The sequence below is a fragment of the Anas platyrhynchos genome, chromosome 3 (assembly GCF_047663525.1).
Source record: "Anas platyrhynchos isolate ZD024472 breed Pekin duck chromosome 3, IASCAAS_PekinDuck_T2T, whole genome shotgun sequence".
Lineage (NCBI taxonomy): Eukaryota > Metazoa > Chordata > Aves > Anseriformes > Anatidae > Anas > Anas platyrhynchos.
This window is the reverse complement of record NC_092589.1, coordinates 116414644-116434046: the sequence shown is the minus strand read 5'-3', so window position 1 is coordinate 116434046 and position 19403 is coordinate 116414644. Positions and strand designations below refer to the sequence as shown.

The following is a 19403-nucleotide window of genomic DNA, read 5'->3' as shown; positions in this document are numbered from 1 at the left end:
CAATACACCCTGAAGAACAAAGTTGGAGTACTGTAGTGAAACCTTACAGAGATTGGCTCAGAAAAAAACATCCATAGGGTCAAGAATGAGGGTAGAAGATTTAAATGTTCTCAAATGCTGAAAAAGACTGTAGAAAACAGAATGGGACAAAGTCTGATATTAAGATATGTAAGCAAAGACGTCAACTTGTAGCTGTATCCGTCAACAGTGCCTAAGCTTCCATTACAATCAAAGAAGACTCAAGTCAGTTTCTTATGCATAAGAGTCTTCATTGATTTGAGATGCCCTATGGCACCTACAACGACAGCACAGAATTAGTAGACATGATATAGAACTTAAGTTCACCTTGCTTCTACGTGTTTTGAGGCCATGCAGGTTATCTTTGTGCATCTTTGTGCACTGGTACTATACAACGATGTTTAGGCAACTGAATTGTGCCCTGGGGATTTCTTCAATATTGTCAAAGGTGTGTAGAGTATGACTAAGCATATGAAAAGCCTCTTTTATGATAAGCTACACCATTTTTATTATTTATTTTATTTATTTTATTATTATTATTATTTTTTCTTATTTTATTTTCTGGCTATGCCATGGATTTGAACAAGAATATATGGTGGCTTTTTAGATGTCTTATAGTAACAAGATATTTGTGCCAGTTGAGCAGGTAATGCAGAGGGCTTACAGGAGCCCTTATATACTCTTTTAAAGCAGCAATGGGCTGATGGTATACCTTGTAGTATCTAAAAATATGTCTCATGTTAATGTTTGTTAAGTTATATCTTTCCATAGATATAGTGAAATGGAAAGCCTAAACAACCAGTTGATATGAAGACACCTTGATATTAGTATTTCATACTGGACAGAATCTTCAACTTCTTGTGTGAAAACTGAATTTCACAGGAAAAGAATTTTGTGGAGTGAGTTATGCATCTATCACCTTTACAGATCTGCTTTTTAAGCTTTTACACACCACAAATAATCCAAAATCATTTTTTTTCAAGGCAGATTTGTATTTATTATTAAACAACAGCAACCAACCAGCCTTGAAATGGCAGTGCAGTCTCATGACAACTCATTTGATTCCTGTTGAAAGTATTCTTCCCCACAGACGGAGATATGCAAAGCCTATTAACTTTCCCATGATACTTATTGAAAGAAACTATTTTATGGAAAATTTCTGACCAGCCCTCCATGGCACACTCCTGTGAGGATGTATTTTTTTTAGCCCTGTTTTATGTAATGAGCATAAAAAGGCTGAGAGATATTATCTTCTATTTTATCTTACATTTTTATGAGTAGCTCCCATTACTCTAACTTTGGTGATCTTTTTTTATCTACAAGTCTTTGAGAAATCTAAGAAAGACAGATAATTTCTCTTTGCCAATGAAAGTAAGTTTCAAGTTGGGAAGAGATTCTGATTTTACACTGAAATCCAAAGTGTGACCGGCAGAAGACTAATGGCAAAGCATTAAAACACACTTCCTGAAAGTCACATTTAAATGCATGATTTTTAGACTGACAGCTCCCACTAAATTCAGTTCACTTTTGTTTGTGAATTGAACCCCATCTACTAAGAGGGTTGCTTTCATTGTAAGACTGTCTTTTGGGTTTAAGATCCTAAAATTAAACTTAGAGTTTTTATAGTAGAATCATCTGAGTATTCTCAGTGTTCTAGTGCATTTCATTGCAACCCCTAAAAGCAAGAAATTTTATTGTTCTAAAATGTAAGGTTAAAATGTCTGATTTGGTACTGTTTATGAAGAGATGCAGAAAGAATGCAATGAACAGCAGGTCAACATATTATAAATCCTTATGCTTAAAGACATCCAGACCAGCCTGCAATCCTGCTCAGTGCTATGATGCAATTATGTATGCTCATATTTTAATGATGGCCTTACTTAAAAATGAAAAGATCCAAGTATGCCTGAAGGCTTGGACTATTATTTGGCAGCTACCTCAAGGACTTCTCCATACCCTAGGCTGGTGAAACTTCAACATGCAGCAAAAGAAACAGATTCCCTCTCTGGGGGGTGAAGGGGGGAGGGAAGAGGCCATCTGCACAGACTGTTTACACCCTCATTTAAAATAAATAAATACTTTAAAACAATAATAATGATGAAGAAAAAGCAAGCTTGAACATATTGTTTGGAGTTTCTCAGAATTTTGTGTGAAAACCACTTCATGATTACCTAGATTTAACAATATGTGGCAGATGACAAATAATGATATCTGATAAAACTCTTGATGGTTGTAAATGAAATGGAAAAATATTTAAATCTTCATAGTGATACAGATAACTTCCTAAGTTAGAGGTCTCTCTACTGACATCCAAGGGTTTCTTCTGATTGCAAGGTCTGCCTTATGTAGGATGCCTTGAGAATTAAACTTTATTTCAGAAGGTGAGTGGACCAAACATGGCACAAGTTAGGCTGATAGTCAAGATGAACACTGGAACACAAGCAGCATATATTACAGGGATAATAGTCTATAGAATCAGAGTGGTAAACAGCATATACAAAAGTTGCCTTGCAAAGTAAGTCCTTGGGCTTGTTTTCCATTCATAATTGAACAAGTGTATTAAGGGCATGTTCTCCTAACCAGATGGACCTAATTTTACTGCATATAAAAAGCAGTGGAAAAAAGAGAGCAATGTGTATTAGATGTACCTGGCAAGATTTTGGTATTAGGGGGGTAAAGGGTGCTACAAGTTTGGCCTCTGTGAGAAGAGCCCAGAAACAGTCCTTTGTTAGATAAGGGACAGCTCCAGCCAACACTGGAAAGGAACCCACTGGTGTCCAGAGCTGAGCCAGTGAGCAATGCTGGTTGTGCCTCTGTGACAGCGGATTTAAGAAAGGACAAAACCAACAACAACACAAAGCAAGCAAATAAACAAACAAAAAACCTGCTTCACAGCAGCAGCTGGAAGAGAGAAGTGAGAAAATGTAAAGAGAAAAAAATCCTTCAGATGCCAAGGTTAGCGCAGAAGGAGAGCAGAAGGTGCTCCAGGAATAGAGGAGGCCCTGTGGCCTGTGGTGAGGCCTCTGGTGGAACAGGCTGCCTCCCTGAAGCCCATGGGTTCCACGGTGGAGCAGATCTCCACACTGTAGCCCATGGAGGAGCCCCTGGTGGAGCAGGTGGATGTGGTCTGGAGGAGGCTGTGGTCCATGGAGAGCCCCTGCAGGAGCAGGCTGTGGGCTGGAGCTGCAGCCCATGGAGCGGAGCCCACGCAGGAGCAGGGTTTTTGGGGAGAACTGCTGCCCGTGGGGGACTCATGCTGGAGCAGTTTACTCCTGGGGGATGGACCCTGTGGTACGGGCTGATGTGGGAGCAGTTCTTGAAGAGCTGCTGCCTGTGGGCAGCCCCCGCCGTCTCAGTTTGGGAAGGACAGTATCCCGTGGGAGGGACCCCATGTGGAGCAGGGGCAAAGAGTGACCATGAAGGAGCAGCAGAGAGCATCAGGGATTGACTGCAGACCCCATTCCCCATTCCCTGTTCCCCTATGCTGCTCAGGGAGAGGGGGAGAGAGGGGTGATGTAGAAGGGAATGGAGGGGGGAAGGTGTTTTTAGTTTGCTTTTATTTTCTCAGTGTTCTAGTTCACTAGTTATAGTTACATTAATCTACCTATGTTGAATCTGTTTTCCCTGTGATGGTAATCAGTGAGTGATCTCCCCGTTCTTATCTCAGCCTTTGAGCCCTTTTTTATTTCATGTGAGTAGGGGGAGTGAGAGAGTACTGGTGGTAAAGTTTACCTGTCCATCAGGGTGAAACTACCAAAGAGCACCAGAGCTGATGTCCCCTATTTCCAAAATATTCTGTTTCAGCTCTGAAGATTTTGGACCTCAGAGATGATTTTCCACATTAGGAAAATTGCTCAGGGAATGTCTCTGAAATATCCAAGACTGTGTCTATAGTGTTTCTGAGCTATAAGACAAAGATTTAGCCATGGAACAATATTACACGTGGCACTCACTCATAGAAGCCCTTGGATGTTTGCCAATAAATGCTTCCAGCACAGCATATTAAAGTCCCCAGATAAAACACTGGATAATCCTGTGACTTGTTAGTTTTTAATGAGAAAAAAAAGTATATTGGCTTCTGCCTCACTCTGGATGAAAAGTGGCCTTGCTGCCCATCACTGTCTGGGGAGCCAAATACACCAATGAGACCACAGAAAGATCCAAGACGACTGGGTACTTTTGAGAAAATTGTGAGTGTGTCCATGTGACTCAAAGAGCTTTTGCTGTTCCTGCACAGTTCATTTAGTTTCTCCTTTAACTTAGTCAGTGGTCACATCTCTGCCCTACAACAAGGCACAGAAGTAAATAAGATTCAACCAAATGTCATCTGTAGATTTCTCCAGTGAAACTGATAATATAGCTGAGAAGTCCCATTGCCCTCAAATGAGAAAGACCAAGAGCCAAACATTATAAACGTGGATGACAAAGCAATACTGTATCCCAGTAATTTGGGAATGAGGAAATTACATTTCCTTGGAATCAGAAGAAATCTTAAGTGCTGGACTGAGAATCTGTCTAGTCTCTGTGCTTTTCTCATCTCTGATTAATACATATTTACTCTTTCTTCATTAAACAAGGAACTTATTTGTTAATGAAGAGGATAAAGAAAACAGATCATCAGATCTTCTAACCCCATAAATTGTGACTTTAAAAAGAATATGAAATCATAGAATGATAAAATCATCCAGGTTGGAAATGACTCACCACTAAACCATGTCCCTTAGTACCATGTCCACACATCTCATAAATACCTCCAGGGATAGGATTTCACCTCTTCCCTGAGGAGTGTGTTCCAATGTTTGATCACCCTTTCTGTGAAGAAGTACTATAAGACTCATAACAAAATTCTTATGATTTCTCTATCTTAACAATTCAGCCTCTACACACAAAAATGTTCAAATCCTTTCAAAATGATTTTGATTATAAGCAGAACAGGAGGAGATGATAGAATCCCTGCTATGAAAAGACTGAAGATGGAATCTCTGGAAAAAGGAATGAGTGACAAATCCCAGAGGAAGGATCTCTAATGCCTTCAGCAAACATAAGACCAAGTAAAAGAAAGAACAAAAGGAAAAAGAAAGGAACAATTTCTTGATTGCTAATATCTCAGCACTAGGAACCAATGCGTTCCTTTGCAACTAGCTGAATCAAAAGCCAGATTCTGAGAGATCATGGAAATCAGGGAACTCTAGAGGGCACTGGAGCTGTTTCACCACATAGCCTCACACCAAGCTTCTTCCAGTCCATGCATCTAAACAGAACGCTGTTATTGCTAATCGAAATGACTGGAATTATGGCAGCAGCTCCTCTACCTCCTGATAGGAAAAGTATAAGAAATAGAGAACAATATAAAAGCGCGGTAAGCATATCTGTAAGGGCAACTCACAAGTAAGAACTTGGTCTTGGCTCTTTGTTACAATTTAAAAAATGCTCTTAGTTTCAAAACCTATTTCATTGCTCTTTTTTACCCTTCAGAAAGAAGGATGTTACTTTTCTACTGCTCCGAATGTCTGAGCCTCTGTTTTTCTGCCTGTCACTTTTTGTGTCACCTTGTCAGTGTGATGCCAGGCACTCACAGGAGGCTGACAGCTCCAGGCTCAGAGAGTAACTAAATGACAAAACTCTTGTCTCAAACAGTTTCATAGTGAGGGTGTTTCATATCAGCTGGATGGCTAAGCAAAACACAGAATAATTTGAGAGGATAATGATTGCTTTTATTTTCTAGCTTTAGTATTCTGAGCCTATTATTTTTGTCTGTTTATATAAGGTTTGTGCTCCAAAAGAAGTGCCACTTGCAAAAAAAGTTTCCCCTTTGCTATTTTGCTGTTGTATCTTTTATATGTGAAATAGATTATCTAGATAGGATTTTGCACCTTGATGAAATGTAACCTTAGAAGATCAAATTCAAATTCTGTAATCAGTAAATATTCGTCTTTCCCTATGGGATGGATGACATCAGTAGGATATCTGAGCTTTCTATCTAGTGCAAGTTCTTGTAGATGCAAGTGACCCAAAAGCAGCTGTAAAAAACATATTTATATCCAATCTCACAAGTGAAGAAGTAAGGCTAAGAGTCTGACAAATGAGTTGAGGAAGCCTGTACTTATGTAAGCCAAGAAAAATGTACAGCACTCTTTAGTATAATCTCAGAAAATATTCTCTTTATAAGTATTGTTTTTTGTTTCACTTTTTTTTTTTTTTTCTCCCCAACACAGATTATTTTTTGGGGGGAGGCTTTTTGTTTGTTTGTTTGTTTGTTTTTTTTCAGGTGGGAGTTCATTTGGGGTGGGATTTGCAGTAAAGGTAGTTTTCACAAGGTTTTTAGGAGCTATAAAAGACTTCTGACAAAAGTTCAAAAACCGTGATATCTACTTCCTATTAAAACATTTCTTATTATAATATCTTCTAGATAAGGGGAGACCTCTCATTCTAAGAACGTGCATCTGCTCATACAGTTAGTAGAAATCATTTAATAAAATATACTCTTTCATAAAACCACACTTTCACTGCAAGACTGAGCAATGTCAGACAGCAAAGCTGTTCTGAAGAAAAGGGAGGTTATGAATGTAAAGACAAGACAATACATATCAATGTGACTCTCAGATCCCTGAATGTATCTGTGGGAAGCTTGGATATTGCTGTGGAATGGAAAAGAGAAGTAGATACATGCTCTCTACACTCAACAGGAGAGAAAGAGGGACTAAAATCATATCAAATGCACTAATTTACAGTTTTCAACTTTTAGTTGGGTTGGAGGGATGTCCTAAATTCTGCTCCTTAGATGGAAAACTGCTTTGATGCTTTATCAACAGACCTAAATATGAAATTAATAAAATAGGATCCTAGATCCAGAATTTCAGCTTTGGTTTAATGCAGAAGCCACCACACTAGATAAACATACTCGAGGGCTTTCATTCACAATCCAGTCTGAAATCTTCCTCTGCAAAAGAGAAAAACTTAAAAAACAGGGATGGAAAGTGAACATGCAAGCTCACCCATGCAAGAGATGTTACAGGACATCCAGAGCATTTGTAAGGCTGGCAGATGTGATGCAGGGCTCACAAACAAGCCTTGAGCTGAGGGAGTAGCTGATGCATGTGACACAGGAAGGTCTCTAAAATGACCTAGACCTCCACATTCATGAGACAGTTAAATAACCCCAAGGTCCTTAAACTGGGGCTAAGGCACGGCTTTAGTTACCTATATCTGTGCTAGTAAGGTGAAGAGTGCAAAGGTTCCTCCTCCGCTCAAGAGAGATCTAACACAGTCTGGCCTCATCTCCATTATTCAAGTATTTTAATCTGAAAAGTGGTGGCTATTTCTAAGATTCCAACTGGGAACATCCCCTTGACAGGGATATGGTTGCCTTGTGCCTTGGAATTGCTTGTGACAGGAAGAGTTGGTCTAGGCCAAGTTCATAAAAACAAAACAAAACCAAACAAACCAAAACAAAAACAAACAAACAAACAAACAAACAATAACAATCAAACATTATAGACTGTTGTGTTCCAGTATCCAGAACCATACCCACACAGTTAATAGATAGGTTTGCTTTTATCTTTGAGGGAGTCTAGATTTTTACATATCTCCATTCCTTCTCTGAAATATAGCAGAAGATACCTTCTTCACAGCAGGGATCTATACGACTGAAAGCTATCAGTTCTTCTGGTCTTGTTCTATGCTCTGGGGGTGGTTGGATGCACTAAATGCCTGGGAAGTGCAAAGGTGCTGAAGACAGGTAACACATGAGTTAACTCCAACTGTTTCCCATACTGACATGCTTCTGCACCATCAAGATCTACCTGCACACCATTAAATGAAAAAGGATGCTGTTAGATGATTGTGCTGGTTAACATTAATCCAGATTCATAAGAAGGAACCTGCAATGTCAGAATTCAGCTCTGCTCAGTTAATGGCATGATTATGGGTGTTTAGGGGTTAGCCAAAATTTCACCATCTCACATCACAACTAACCTGCACCGTATGGTCTCTGAGTGCATGTCTCAGAGCTCTCATGCCTCCAGGCAATCTTGTTTTCATCTGTTGTAGTTCCTGATTGTCCTGTTCCACCATTTCTAAGCTTTTCTAATGTGAGTTATTCTCAAAGCCTTGGGACATAGCCTCTTATGTATGTGTCTTGTATACATCCACCTTTTTGCTTTCTCTAACTATTCCAACCTGTCTTTCCTCCCATCAACCTGGATAATTGAGAGCTGTTTCTCAGTTTCAGTGAGTATGTATTAGGCTGTTTTACCTATTCTAAATCCAAAGACAAGCAATTTACAATGCTAGAGAGATTCATATAACCTTGCTGTCCTGAAGAAAATAAAGATGAAATCTCAGCTTTGCTGACATCAGTAGGATTTGAAAACAGATTAAGTTTCAGGATAAATTAAAACCCCAGCTTTTCCCTCTTGCACAGACAGATGTATGCATATGCACACAAAAGTTTTGCTTGGTTCTGTGGGACTTTTGGAAGAAGAAATTCTGAATAACAAGTAATAGATGGTATTTTAAAAGAAGCTAAGTTTTATCTAAATATATTTTCCTTTCTCCATTCTCCCCATTTTTTGCTATCACTCACTCCTTCTCTTTCACATTCTCCTACTCTCTCTTTCCTGATGCTTATTCCATTTTGAAAGCAAAGAACCAGAGAAATGGATTACTTTCATAAAGATATAGAAACATTTAGGTTCTTTTCTAGTACTAATGTGCTGGCTTTGCCGTCTGCTCTCATGGACTCATAAATGCACTTACACAGATCAGACTTTAGAGGACAACAAAGAGACACTAGTGTCTGGACAAAAAGCACTTAGTAATGGAGATGGATTTTTCCATGGCTTTCCTGTTTGCCTAATGGCTTAATGCTGATTCTGTCTAGTTATGGCTTTCAGGCCTGACACAACCCATAGGATTATTGTGACTTATGAACCAGCCCTGACAAAGCTGGAATTTTCTAAGTCTTCATAAGTTATTTGTAGCACGGATAAGGCAGCTAACTGGGGTACAGTAAAGGCTAGCATGTTCTTGAATCCTCAAGCTACATATATATTATGAATATATATAAAATATGTATATTGTTATTATATATTGCATTTATTATTATTATTATTATTAATAACAATTGTATATATTAGTAATATTTACGTGACACTGTGCCGAGGAATGCTTTGGTACAGTGCTAATTATATTGGGCACCAAAAATCAAGGGCTCCTGCTATAAATCAGCACAAGTAAATGATACATGCTTGTGTCCTGACCCTTTTTATTTGCTAATATCCATATAATACCTCTGCGGTAAGATATTTCAAAATGCACTGAAAAGGAAAAAATCTTGAATAAAACATACATAACACAACCTTGACTCTGGTAGTACAAAATAATTGCTGGTGTGAATGTAAGGGTCTGCTGAATTTTTTGTTCATGGTCAAATAATACTGGGAAATTATTCTTCCTGCAGCATTGAGTTTTCTGTATTCTTGTCAGATGGGAATCTCAGAGAGCAGCTGCACAAACATGGTCATATCAGGGGTGTAGATGAGCCTATGTTTTCTGTGTATCTGGTAAAGTTGTGCAAAACTCAGCAGTTTTCAGACTCACTAGCAGCTTCTTTGAACATTTTCCCTGTTTTAAGCTTTGTATGAACTTTGAGTTTGGGGTTTGAGCAAACCCAGCAATTCTGAGCCCTTCATGGAGACTATCCTGTGCTTCAGATAGGACACATTTTTAAAGATCTTGATGAATTGGGACTCAGTGGAAAAACTTCACAGAGAAGTGTGACCTTGAAGATTTAAAACAGAGGAAACTGGAATTGCTGCTTGTGTCTGACCTGTGCTAGTCTGTGAACCCTGGTCTTAATTATTAATGTTGAACAAGTAATGTTGCAAGCAAATAGAGAATATAATTCCACACTTACCAGCTGTAGGGTAATTTATTCCTAAAGAAAAGTTCCTTTTACCCTAAGGTAGTAGATGCTGGATACTGTAGGTACCAGATTTTATAACCCTTCAGAAAGTTTTCATTATTTTATAATTAATTCTAATAATATAGGAATGTGTGATTCCTCTGAATTTTTCTGGTCATAAAATCTACTGCTTTCTGACATTGTACAGCATATATATATATGTATATACATATATATATATGTATATATATAAAATCTCAAGTTTTCATATTGTTCCTTTTCTGCTTTGAACACGGTTTACAAGGCAGAATTTCTTAACCTCTTCTTGTTATAGTAAATCTGTATGAAACTATGGGATTTCTGATGATTTATATCTACAATCAAAAATCAGATCATATTGAATAATGGCTGAAAACCACACTAAATCCTGCTAAAATATTCACAGAACCTTGACAGAAGTTCCAGTTAAAGCCTGTCTTTGCCAGAGGTAATAGTTTGGCTCCAGCTCAATCTGGAGATTTATACAGCTTCAAGACAGAGTAATTATTGCAAGAAATCCTGTAGTTCTGGAATACAGACAGAAACGAAAATGAAAATTTCACAATTGAAAAAGTATATTATGAAATTTATGATGGCTGCTTGCATCCATTGATTCAGATTTATGCCTCCTCTGAAAACAAACAAACAAACAAACATGTTTGTAGAGCACCAATAGCTCTTGGGTATTTTGGACATAAATAACACTAATTTTGTGTGCATAGTCAGGATCAGCCACTTGTTAGGACAGTCCAGTTTTAGACTCCAATTATTGTAGGTTTCATCAGAATATTTGACAGTGAATATTTGACAGTGACTATGGTAAGAATGTCAAATACATCTCTAGCATACAGTTGCAATGCTTTTTATAGATATAGATACATCAGAAATATGTTCATTTTACTGTAACAAATAGAATTACAGAATCATAGAATGTCTTGTGTTGGAAGGGACCTTGAAGGTCATCTAATTCCAACCCCCTGCCATAGGCAGGGTTGAAACAGGTTGAAACAGTTTGTTCTTTCGCAATTTTGACCTTAAATGAGAGCTTATGATCACAAATGTGGAGTCCAATGTATGTTAAGTATTTGAATTCTTAGTGTGTTTATGTTAGGTAAATGCTTCCAACATCTTTTTATGAAACCCTTCTCTACAGATGTATGATGACAAAGAGCTATTTCTGTTTGTGACCTGTAGAAAGCTGTGGTATGCCTCAGAGAGCTGTAGCTATGCTGTTCATGGTTTACAAGGACTTTCTCCCTGTGTTGGGGGTACCATGAATTTCTTTTTCTTCTCTCATCCTCAGATCATCAGGTGCAAATTTCCTGTGACAGGGGTTGGCTCAATATGAGGATCATCCCTCAGAGAAAGATAGACAAACCAAGTGACTGGTAAAAAGCAGTCTCTGTTGAAACCTTGATTCAGAAAATACTCCATTCTCCTGGAAAACATGGTGAGTAATTCTCACATCTTCTCCGAGATCTGAGACAGACTTATGTGCCTTCTGTGATATTTAATCTCAGGAAGGCAAGTAGTGGTAGGAGTGGTAGACAACCTAGCTCTGAAGACTGCCAGATAGAGGGGATGAGAATCATGACTTTTTTTTTTTTTTTTCCTATGTTAATCTTAGGCATTCACAATATGTGTCTGTGAATGTACTGGTTGGCTGAGCTCCCATTCAGCTGCATGTCTGGACTAGACGAATGAGTCAACAGAGTTCAGAGAGAGATTCAAGTCACACTAAAGTAGATGTCTACATTAGGCCTGCATTAAGTATCTACTTTGCAGATTCCACTGCGTGAACGGATGAAATCCCTACAGACTATGGCAGGAGGTTTACCTGGCTGAAATGGAGAAACCTATATGTAGATGAGTAGAGTTAGAGGTCTGGGTCAGAAGCTGGATCTGACCTCAACTTATGTGCAACAGATGGAAAAGGTATATGGCCTCAGCTCAGTCTCTGGGTCTGGCAGTGTTCATCATTCCCCAAGCACAGATATCAGAAACAGCTGTCTGATTTAAGCCCAGGGAAGCATCTGTGTAGGATCAAGACCTGTACTTTTCTAGGTGCCCGTCTTCAGTCCAACACTTACTGCCTACAGCAGGCATAAAAGAAAGCACTGACTGATCCAGGAACTTCGTACAGAAGCTTTGTACTCCAACCCACTGAAGTCAAGCAGAGAAAGAAGGATGAGATTTGTACAAATTGACAGCTTTTGTAGCTGAAGCCGTCAGCATTTTATCCTGACTGCTGTTTCTTCTTTAAATACAGGATTCCTTGGGGATTAGCTGCCCTCTATCACATTTATTTTATGTGCATGTAATGGGGAATTAACTATTTTTCTACAAGTCTAAGTTGCCCATTAAAATTATTCTTTGAATATTCCATATAAATAAGTATGTTTTCCTTGGTTTTCATGTGTATTTAGGTATTTTGGAGTGTGTATAAAGGAAAGTATACATCGGTGTAGGTGGTATGTGTAAGTGTACACATTGCTGCATGAGCAATAATAATAATATTCCTCATTCACTTTAATAGAAGTGAGGTTGTCTAGGTGTGTTCATATATGCATAGGGTAAACACTGTTCTGTGTAAGAATGAACAGGAATGTGTGCATTTGTGCACCAAACATTATCCTTGTCCCCCACCCTTGTCTCAACAGATAGACAAGGTGGGGTAGTGGTCATTTTGGATGCCATTCAAAGTGTCAGGGACTATTAGGTACCACACCACTTGGCTGGTAAATTCTTGATGTTCTGTGAGAATCTTAATAACTAAAAGATGTTGTGACATTGGAGTACAGAAGTTGTCTGCACATCCAATGAATAGAGAGTTTCTCAGCTGGCTGTGCTAAACAATATGCAACTTTACACTAAGGCTTTATAGGTTTAAAGAATCTGCTTAGTGTTACAGCCTGTAAGCTACTCGTTGGAATAGTTCTTTACATGTTGATTTTCCAAGGTACCAACTAACGGCTATGAAAAAGAAAATAATCTCTAGACTCAGCTAGTCATGCATTCCCCTCTGTTGTCCAAGCAAAGGCAAAAGAACCTATAAGATGTTTCATCACACCTTTTTGTGTGAACATTCCAAGGTAATGTTCAGAAATTAGTGTAGCAAGACCATTCCCAGCAGGCAGTATGCTTTGAGGTCATTCTGGTTCAGTCAGCTTTGGAGGCTAAAGTGTATATATATGTATGTATATATATATATACACTTGATGTAAAAGCATGTTTGTGGTGGGATACTGTCAAATGGTCTTAGTAGCACAGAGGAAGTGCTGGAGCTATTTAGTTAATTCTTAAGGATGCAGCTTAACTGTTCCTCTATTCATTGTTATAGCGATTCATTTATATTGCCAAGGTGGCTCAAAACTTGAGTTTCCACACTTCTGGACCATTTACATTTTCTCTTGGTTGGTTTGTGATTTGGCTCATATCTAAAACAAGGAAGATAAGAAAATTTGGCTAGCATATATAGAAAATGATTGACTCAAACTCAGATTGTTCTCCATTCAGCAGGGTGAATACAACTAGCTTGAGCCTCTTTGCTACGTAAGCATAAGCTTTTAACAGGCACAGACAATAAAGAGAATATAGACATTATTGTGGTCTATGTATAGACATATAAACATGTCATAAGTAAGGGAACAAATACCATTACATCATTATACATAGTATTTACCAAAATTAGGAATTTTAGGTAAATGCTCTTCTTTCAAAATCATACCTGAAATGTGTTAAATGTCTCTGGATGTCGAGGTCTAGTATAGGAGTCGGTCTGGAGGATCCAAGGGGTGATCTGTCTTGACTCAGAAGATCTTGGAATTCTTTACATATTTGTCTAAAAGGAAAGTGGATATCCTTAAATGTGATAGGGGTTATCCTTCTTTTAATGCTGATCCCCATAATCCTGTGTGATTTCATTCATGACAAATATTTGTCAGAGGCAGTGTTAAAGGAATTAAAGACAAATGAATCCTCCCTTGCCTTCCTGCCCCAAATTCTCAGAGCAAACAGCATATAGAATCTCTTGAAGAAGAGTAATTCCCCTCTGAAAGCATGTTAATATTGAGAAATTCCATCAATGCAAACTTTCACTAGGTAGGACCTAAGACTGCAGTTTTGACATCTTGCAGTGAGAGCTCAGGGTCTGTTTTGCCTGATCTCTCATCAATGTAAGGTCCTTTGGAAAGGATGGATGGTTTTCTGTTCCTTCTGACTTTCCTTCTCAGGATGCGTCAGTACTGGAGATACATAGAGGACCTAACAGTAAGATAAACCTAAAAATAAGGTAAGAGAAACCTGAAAATAAGGTATTTTAATTCTTGTGTTATTGTTGTATTGCACTAGTTCACAAATTAGTCTAGGAATGTCCTACTAATACATTATAAATCAATCAATCAAACAAACACAGTTCAATTTGGTGCATGCTCTCTGAAGAATGTTATCTGGAACTTGGATGGATTGCCATAAGTTACTTTCAATTGGTTTATGACAGTCAGTTAAAACAACAACAACAACAAAAGGTCAGATATTCAGATGTGTGTCTCAGGACTTCTCCAAATTGGCATATCATTCTCCACCAAGTGTATCAGAAATATAGACAATGTGGGGTCAGGAGGGGTATGATAACATCCAGATAATCAGGACACTCATGATTTATCTGATACTAGCCTGAAACTCAGTTGTATTGGCCTAGTAACGTTCTCAGTGACTACCTGTCAAACACTAAACTATATGGTGCCAGGGTTTCTTCTTACATCCTCCAGCCAATTATCATTATCTGATAAAGTCTGTATGCATATGCTCTCCTAACTCCCCAACAGTATGGCTGCATCCAAACTGATTCCTGAAAATAGATGTTGGTGTGGACTACCTCCCACAACATGTACAGAAGACATTTGGTTCAAGGAACCAGTCTAATATTTTAATAATACAGACAAGCTCAACAAACTGCCACAGTGTGTGTATGTCTTACTTTGTTATTATAGATGAAATAACTGTGTATGGGCCCAGTTTTAACACTAAAGAGGGTCTATGTGATACATGATTTCTGCTAGCATACTTTTGCTGTGTACATCTGATCCTAGAAAGAGTTCAAGTTCTTCATCATGACATTGTAACACTTGCCCTTTGGAACAGGGACATAAAAATCAAGTGGTTAAACTCAGCTTTTTGGTATTTAGGTCTCTTCATTACCTAGTTACAAGTAACAAAACTCCACCAATCTGTTTTAACTTTTCAATATATCACTGTTCTACAAGATTTGGATATAGACTTTGGATAGCACAGCTCTCTCCTAACACGAAAGGGATGCAGAAAACTATTTCCCGCTGTGACACTGGACTTCATCCAAGGTTGATTTCTGTAAATGCTTGTCATCAGTATGGACAAGGACACTGACTGCTTAAAAAGACAGCACCATCTTAGCCTTTCAAGCAAAGAGAGGTATTCAGCAGAAATGTATGTAAATGCGGCATACAGTTTTAATGAATCAGATCCTTAGAGGAAAAACAGTTCCTTTCAAAAACTGAAAACAGTCAGTCATTTTGGCTTCTAAACAATCTGCTATCCCCAGTCGGCCCTGTCAACACTGTTCCTCTCTCCTTCCTCCAACCTTTACTTTCTACCTGTTGAAAAAGTTCATCTTATGAGTTCTTATATTTTGACAAAGGAAAGTGTCAAAACCAAGTGTGCAATTAGGTTCCCTTCCATCTTCACATGTCAGAAGTCTTTACTGAATGTTGCAGATTGAAAGAAAAGAAGAAAACTTTTTTATTATACATGAAAACCTTTAAAAGGCAGTAACCTACTTTTTCAAGGGATTTCTACTCAAAGTCATGTCTCAGTGCCTCCACTACCAACAAAACATTACCTGGGGTAGTGACAGAGAGGGCGGTTGACAGTTATGTATGAAGTTGGACTGTGGTTTTACATAAGCAAAGAAAGATTGTTAGGGATTATCTGTCTTAAGGGCTCCAGCTAAAAAAATAAGAAAACAAATACATAAATAGAGAATCCTGGCCTTTCCTGCAAGGGAGGCACCCAATGATTTGTGAAAGATGGCCAGATGTTCCAGGATATGATCAGGAAAAAATAGAAACTTATATACCAAATCAGACTGAAAGCCCATCTAGTCCATGATCCTATCTCTAGAAATAGCCAAAGCCTTTGTTAGGAGTACAAGAATGGGATGAATGTGTGCCCATGAACCTGATATATTCCAAGTGTAGCAGAGCTGCCAGGCATTCAAAGAGTAAACATCAGAGAGGTTCTCAGCAGGTACTTTGCATATTAAATATTAATTATCCAGTATTGGCTGTAAGCAACCCCACAGTAAAAAAGTTATGCACAGTATTCTGTTCTGATGTGTGTAAATGTGTATCTGGTTCTCTTTCTCATGTGAAAGGTCTTGTGTTGTGATAATCTGTGATATTTTCCCTAGGACACTGTGCCTTTCCATCAAGTGGAATTGTTGATGTGGCCTTCAGCAGTTCTGTACCTGTCCTACCTGTAACCCCTGTAGCCTGCTCAAGTTCTATCCCCTGTTGTAAAGCCATTAAGGGTCTTTCCCACACCCCTGTGAGGTTAACTAAACCATGCTTAAGGGCCCTCTAAGTCCAAACACTTTTTTTTTTTTTTTTTTTTTTTTTTTTTTTAGATTTCTTTGTGGGTTTCATAATCATGTCTCGAAGCCTCCCTAAATGTCTAGAGTTAACAGGACACCATCAGCACCCTTTGGCCAGAATTAAGACAATTCAGTCCTTTTTTTTTTTTTTGAAGCACCTTGCTCTGGAGTGCCCAAACAATCATCTACTCAGTCAAAGAAAGTGGAGAAGTAGAATCATAGGAATGGCTTCTCTCATTGTCTGTCACATTCTTACCCATTCAGTTCCTAACCAAAATTGCTTCACTCCTGTTCTGCCCTTTCTGTCACTTGTGTTCCACACTGCACTGGCAATCATCTCTTCTTGCCATGATAATGGTCAGGTAAGGCTCCGATTCTTCATTGTCTAGACCATCAGATTACTAGCATAGGCCATGACACCAACTTGTTGCATCAACTAGTACTGTGTCCTATATGGGTCCTGGATTATCAAATGCAAGGAATTATTTCCAAGAGGTAGTTTTAGAAGGTCAGGTAGTTTAGCACAATTAATGTGGTCTGTTCCATGACAGAAAATGGTCCTGGTTTCATTCAATGTACTACTGTCGGTATACTGTCAATATAGCCTCTGACCAGGTAGGGCTGAGCAGGGAAATGAACAGAATTGCCTCAGGCTTAGTGCCCTGTTTGAGTTAAAGAAGGCTATTGGCATCTAAAGCAGCAGCCTCTTTATTAACATAGGGGTCATAGTTCTGTGCCTGGATGTTGAACTGCTTCCACTCAGGGTAGATATATCACTTGACTACAAGATGTAGATGCCCTTGATAACAATGAGATATTCTACCAGAAATTGGAGACTTCTACATTGTAGACATTAAAGGCTCTTTACATAGATATGTAATACCAATGACATCCATAAGAAATGGCAAATATGACAGCAATAAAAAGATATTTATGCCCTTATGGAGTAGCTGCTGATAACTAAGCTAGATAATGGTGATAGGTATTGTGTTTGGGCACCAAGCCACTAAAGATGGATGTCTGAACCCAGAACAGATTTTCACAAATATTACTAGGAATTGCAGAAATGTATATTTTTTTCCTTCCTCTTATTTTTCCTTAACACCCCATGTATGAAAGATCTCACTGGTTTTGCCAAAGGCATGCTTCTGAGGGCTTCTGGCTCTGTCCCAGTGGGACAGTGGCAACACACATGCACAATGACACTCCATTTGCTTCCACTGACATAGTTTGCCTTGAATGATTTTTCCATCCTGCAATTTTAGTTTCGTTTTTGGTGACAGCATAGCTATCCAACACATTTTCTAGTGTCTTGATTTACAAGGCCTGAGGCAACTATGAATTTAATTAAATTACAAACATAGATATTAAATACATTAATTGAATAATATAAACTTCTGTCAGATAAATAGAGTATCTATTGTCAGATACATGGAGGTATGGCTGGGAAATGCCATGCTGATATGGTCGTGGACCTGAATTTCATGTGGTATCTGGACAGGGCTGGTCTGTGAAACACTCACTGTTCTCCTTCCAGGCAGGAGAGGGCAGTAGTAGCACACACATTGACCCACCTGTCCCTATTAATTGCTCTGACTGCAGTAGGATGTGGCTATTGGTGAGGCACTGATCAATTCGCTGGTGCTTTTAAATGTTGAGAGAGAAAAAAAAAAAAACAAACAAACAAACAAACAAACAAACAAACAAAAAAAAAACACAACACGTTGTTGTTGTTGTTACTAGTACAGAATAAAAACTTAAACTCAAAGTTCATGGATGTTTGGAGTAATGTATGCCCATGATTCCCTACCTCCCTAGTAAAAAGTGAGGGAAATGGAGTGGTGAGAAAGCGTCGGCAGATTCTTACTTGTCCCCCAGTGGGACAGCCTTTGGAGGTAGGACATGACAGTCATCCACTGCTCATTATCACCTGTGGCAAAGTGATCTCTCCTCAGAGCCAGAAAACAAGGCAGATGATTTCTGCCAACAAGGTTAGGTAACATTTATAGTCAGGGCAAATTCTGGAGCTGTGGCAATGTCTTAACTCTTGCTTATATAGTGTCCAGCATTACAATCAGATCTTAAAAAGTTATATGATACAGATTGTGCAGATTGTTGATGGGCTATATATGAATGCAGAGAGAGGTTTCAGTGCATGTCACTTCTGGGTCACCTTCAAGGTGAAGAACTCTGGATACAAGAAGGATATCAAAGCCAGCAATCCTGTTCCCCACACTAGACAAAACACAGTGACATTGATATATAAGGGACAATTCTGTGGCTGCTCAGCCTTCACCCTTACTGTAGAAGAATTACTCTCTGTTGGATGCATCATTCTCAAACGTTTCCAGCAATGGAGAAAAGAGGTGGATGATGTCTTGGTTTCTGTCCTCAGCTCTCCTGCCTTCCTGTGTAACATAGCTCTGGAAGTATCTGATTATATTCGAGGCCACCCCTTGCAAGCATACCACACACCTAGTGTAGGTCTATGTTATGCCATGTAGACTATTTATTCCTGTTTCCCATGGCTCGCAGAGGCTAATTCTTCCCTCATCAAGGCTAATTAACTTAGATGAAATGTTATCCTAACATAATGTTACTGCTCCAGGGAGGTGAGTGGCTTGTTTAGACTGAAGTCGGGTGGCTCTGCATATCTTTAATGGCTTTAGCAAAGCTCCCCTGCTGGTGTACACTTTTCCGGTGCCTTTGACTTCAGGGAAACCCTTGCAATTTTACAAGCAGAGAGGATCTGTCCCTGTGCAGATCAGCACTCCCTCAGCAGACACACGATAGCTATCTAACAGAAACTGATAC

The 19403-nt window shown here is 38.8% G+C and overlaps 1 protein-coding gene across 1 annotated transcript in view; it reads right to left on the bottom strand.

Annotated features, from left to right (window-relative positions):
• TFAP2D (transcription factor AP-2 delta) overlaps positions 1-19403 on the bottom strand; it is a 50059-nt gene that overhangs the window by 3182 nt on the left and 27474 nt on the right. Inside the window, exon 7 of the mRNA XM_005014055.5 lies at positions 13689-13802. Within this exon, the coding sequence (XP_005014112.1) occupies positions 13689-13802 (114 nt within the window). The remainder of the gene's footprint in view (positions 1-13688; positions 13803-19403) is intronic.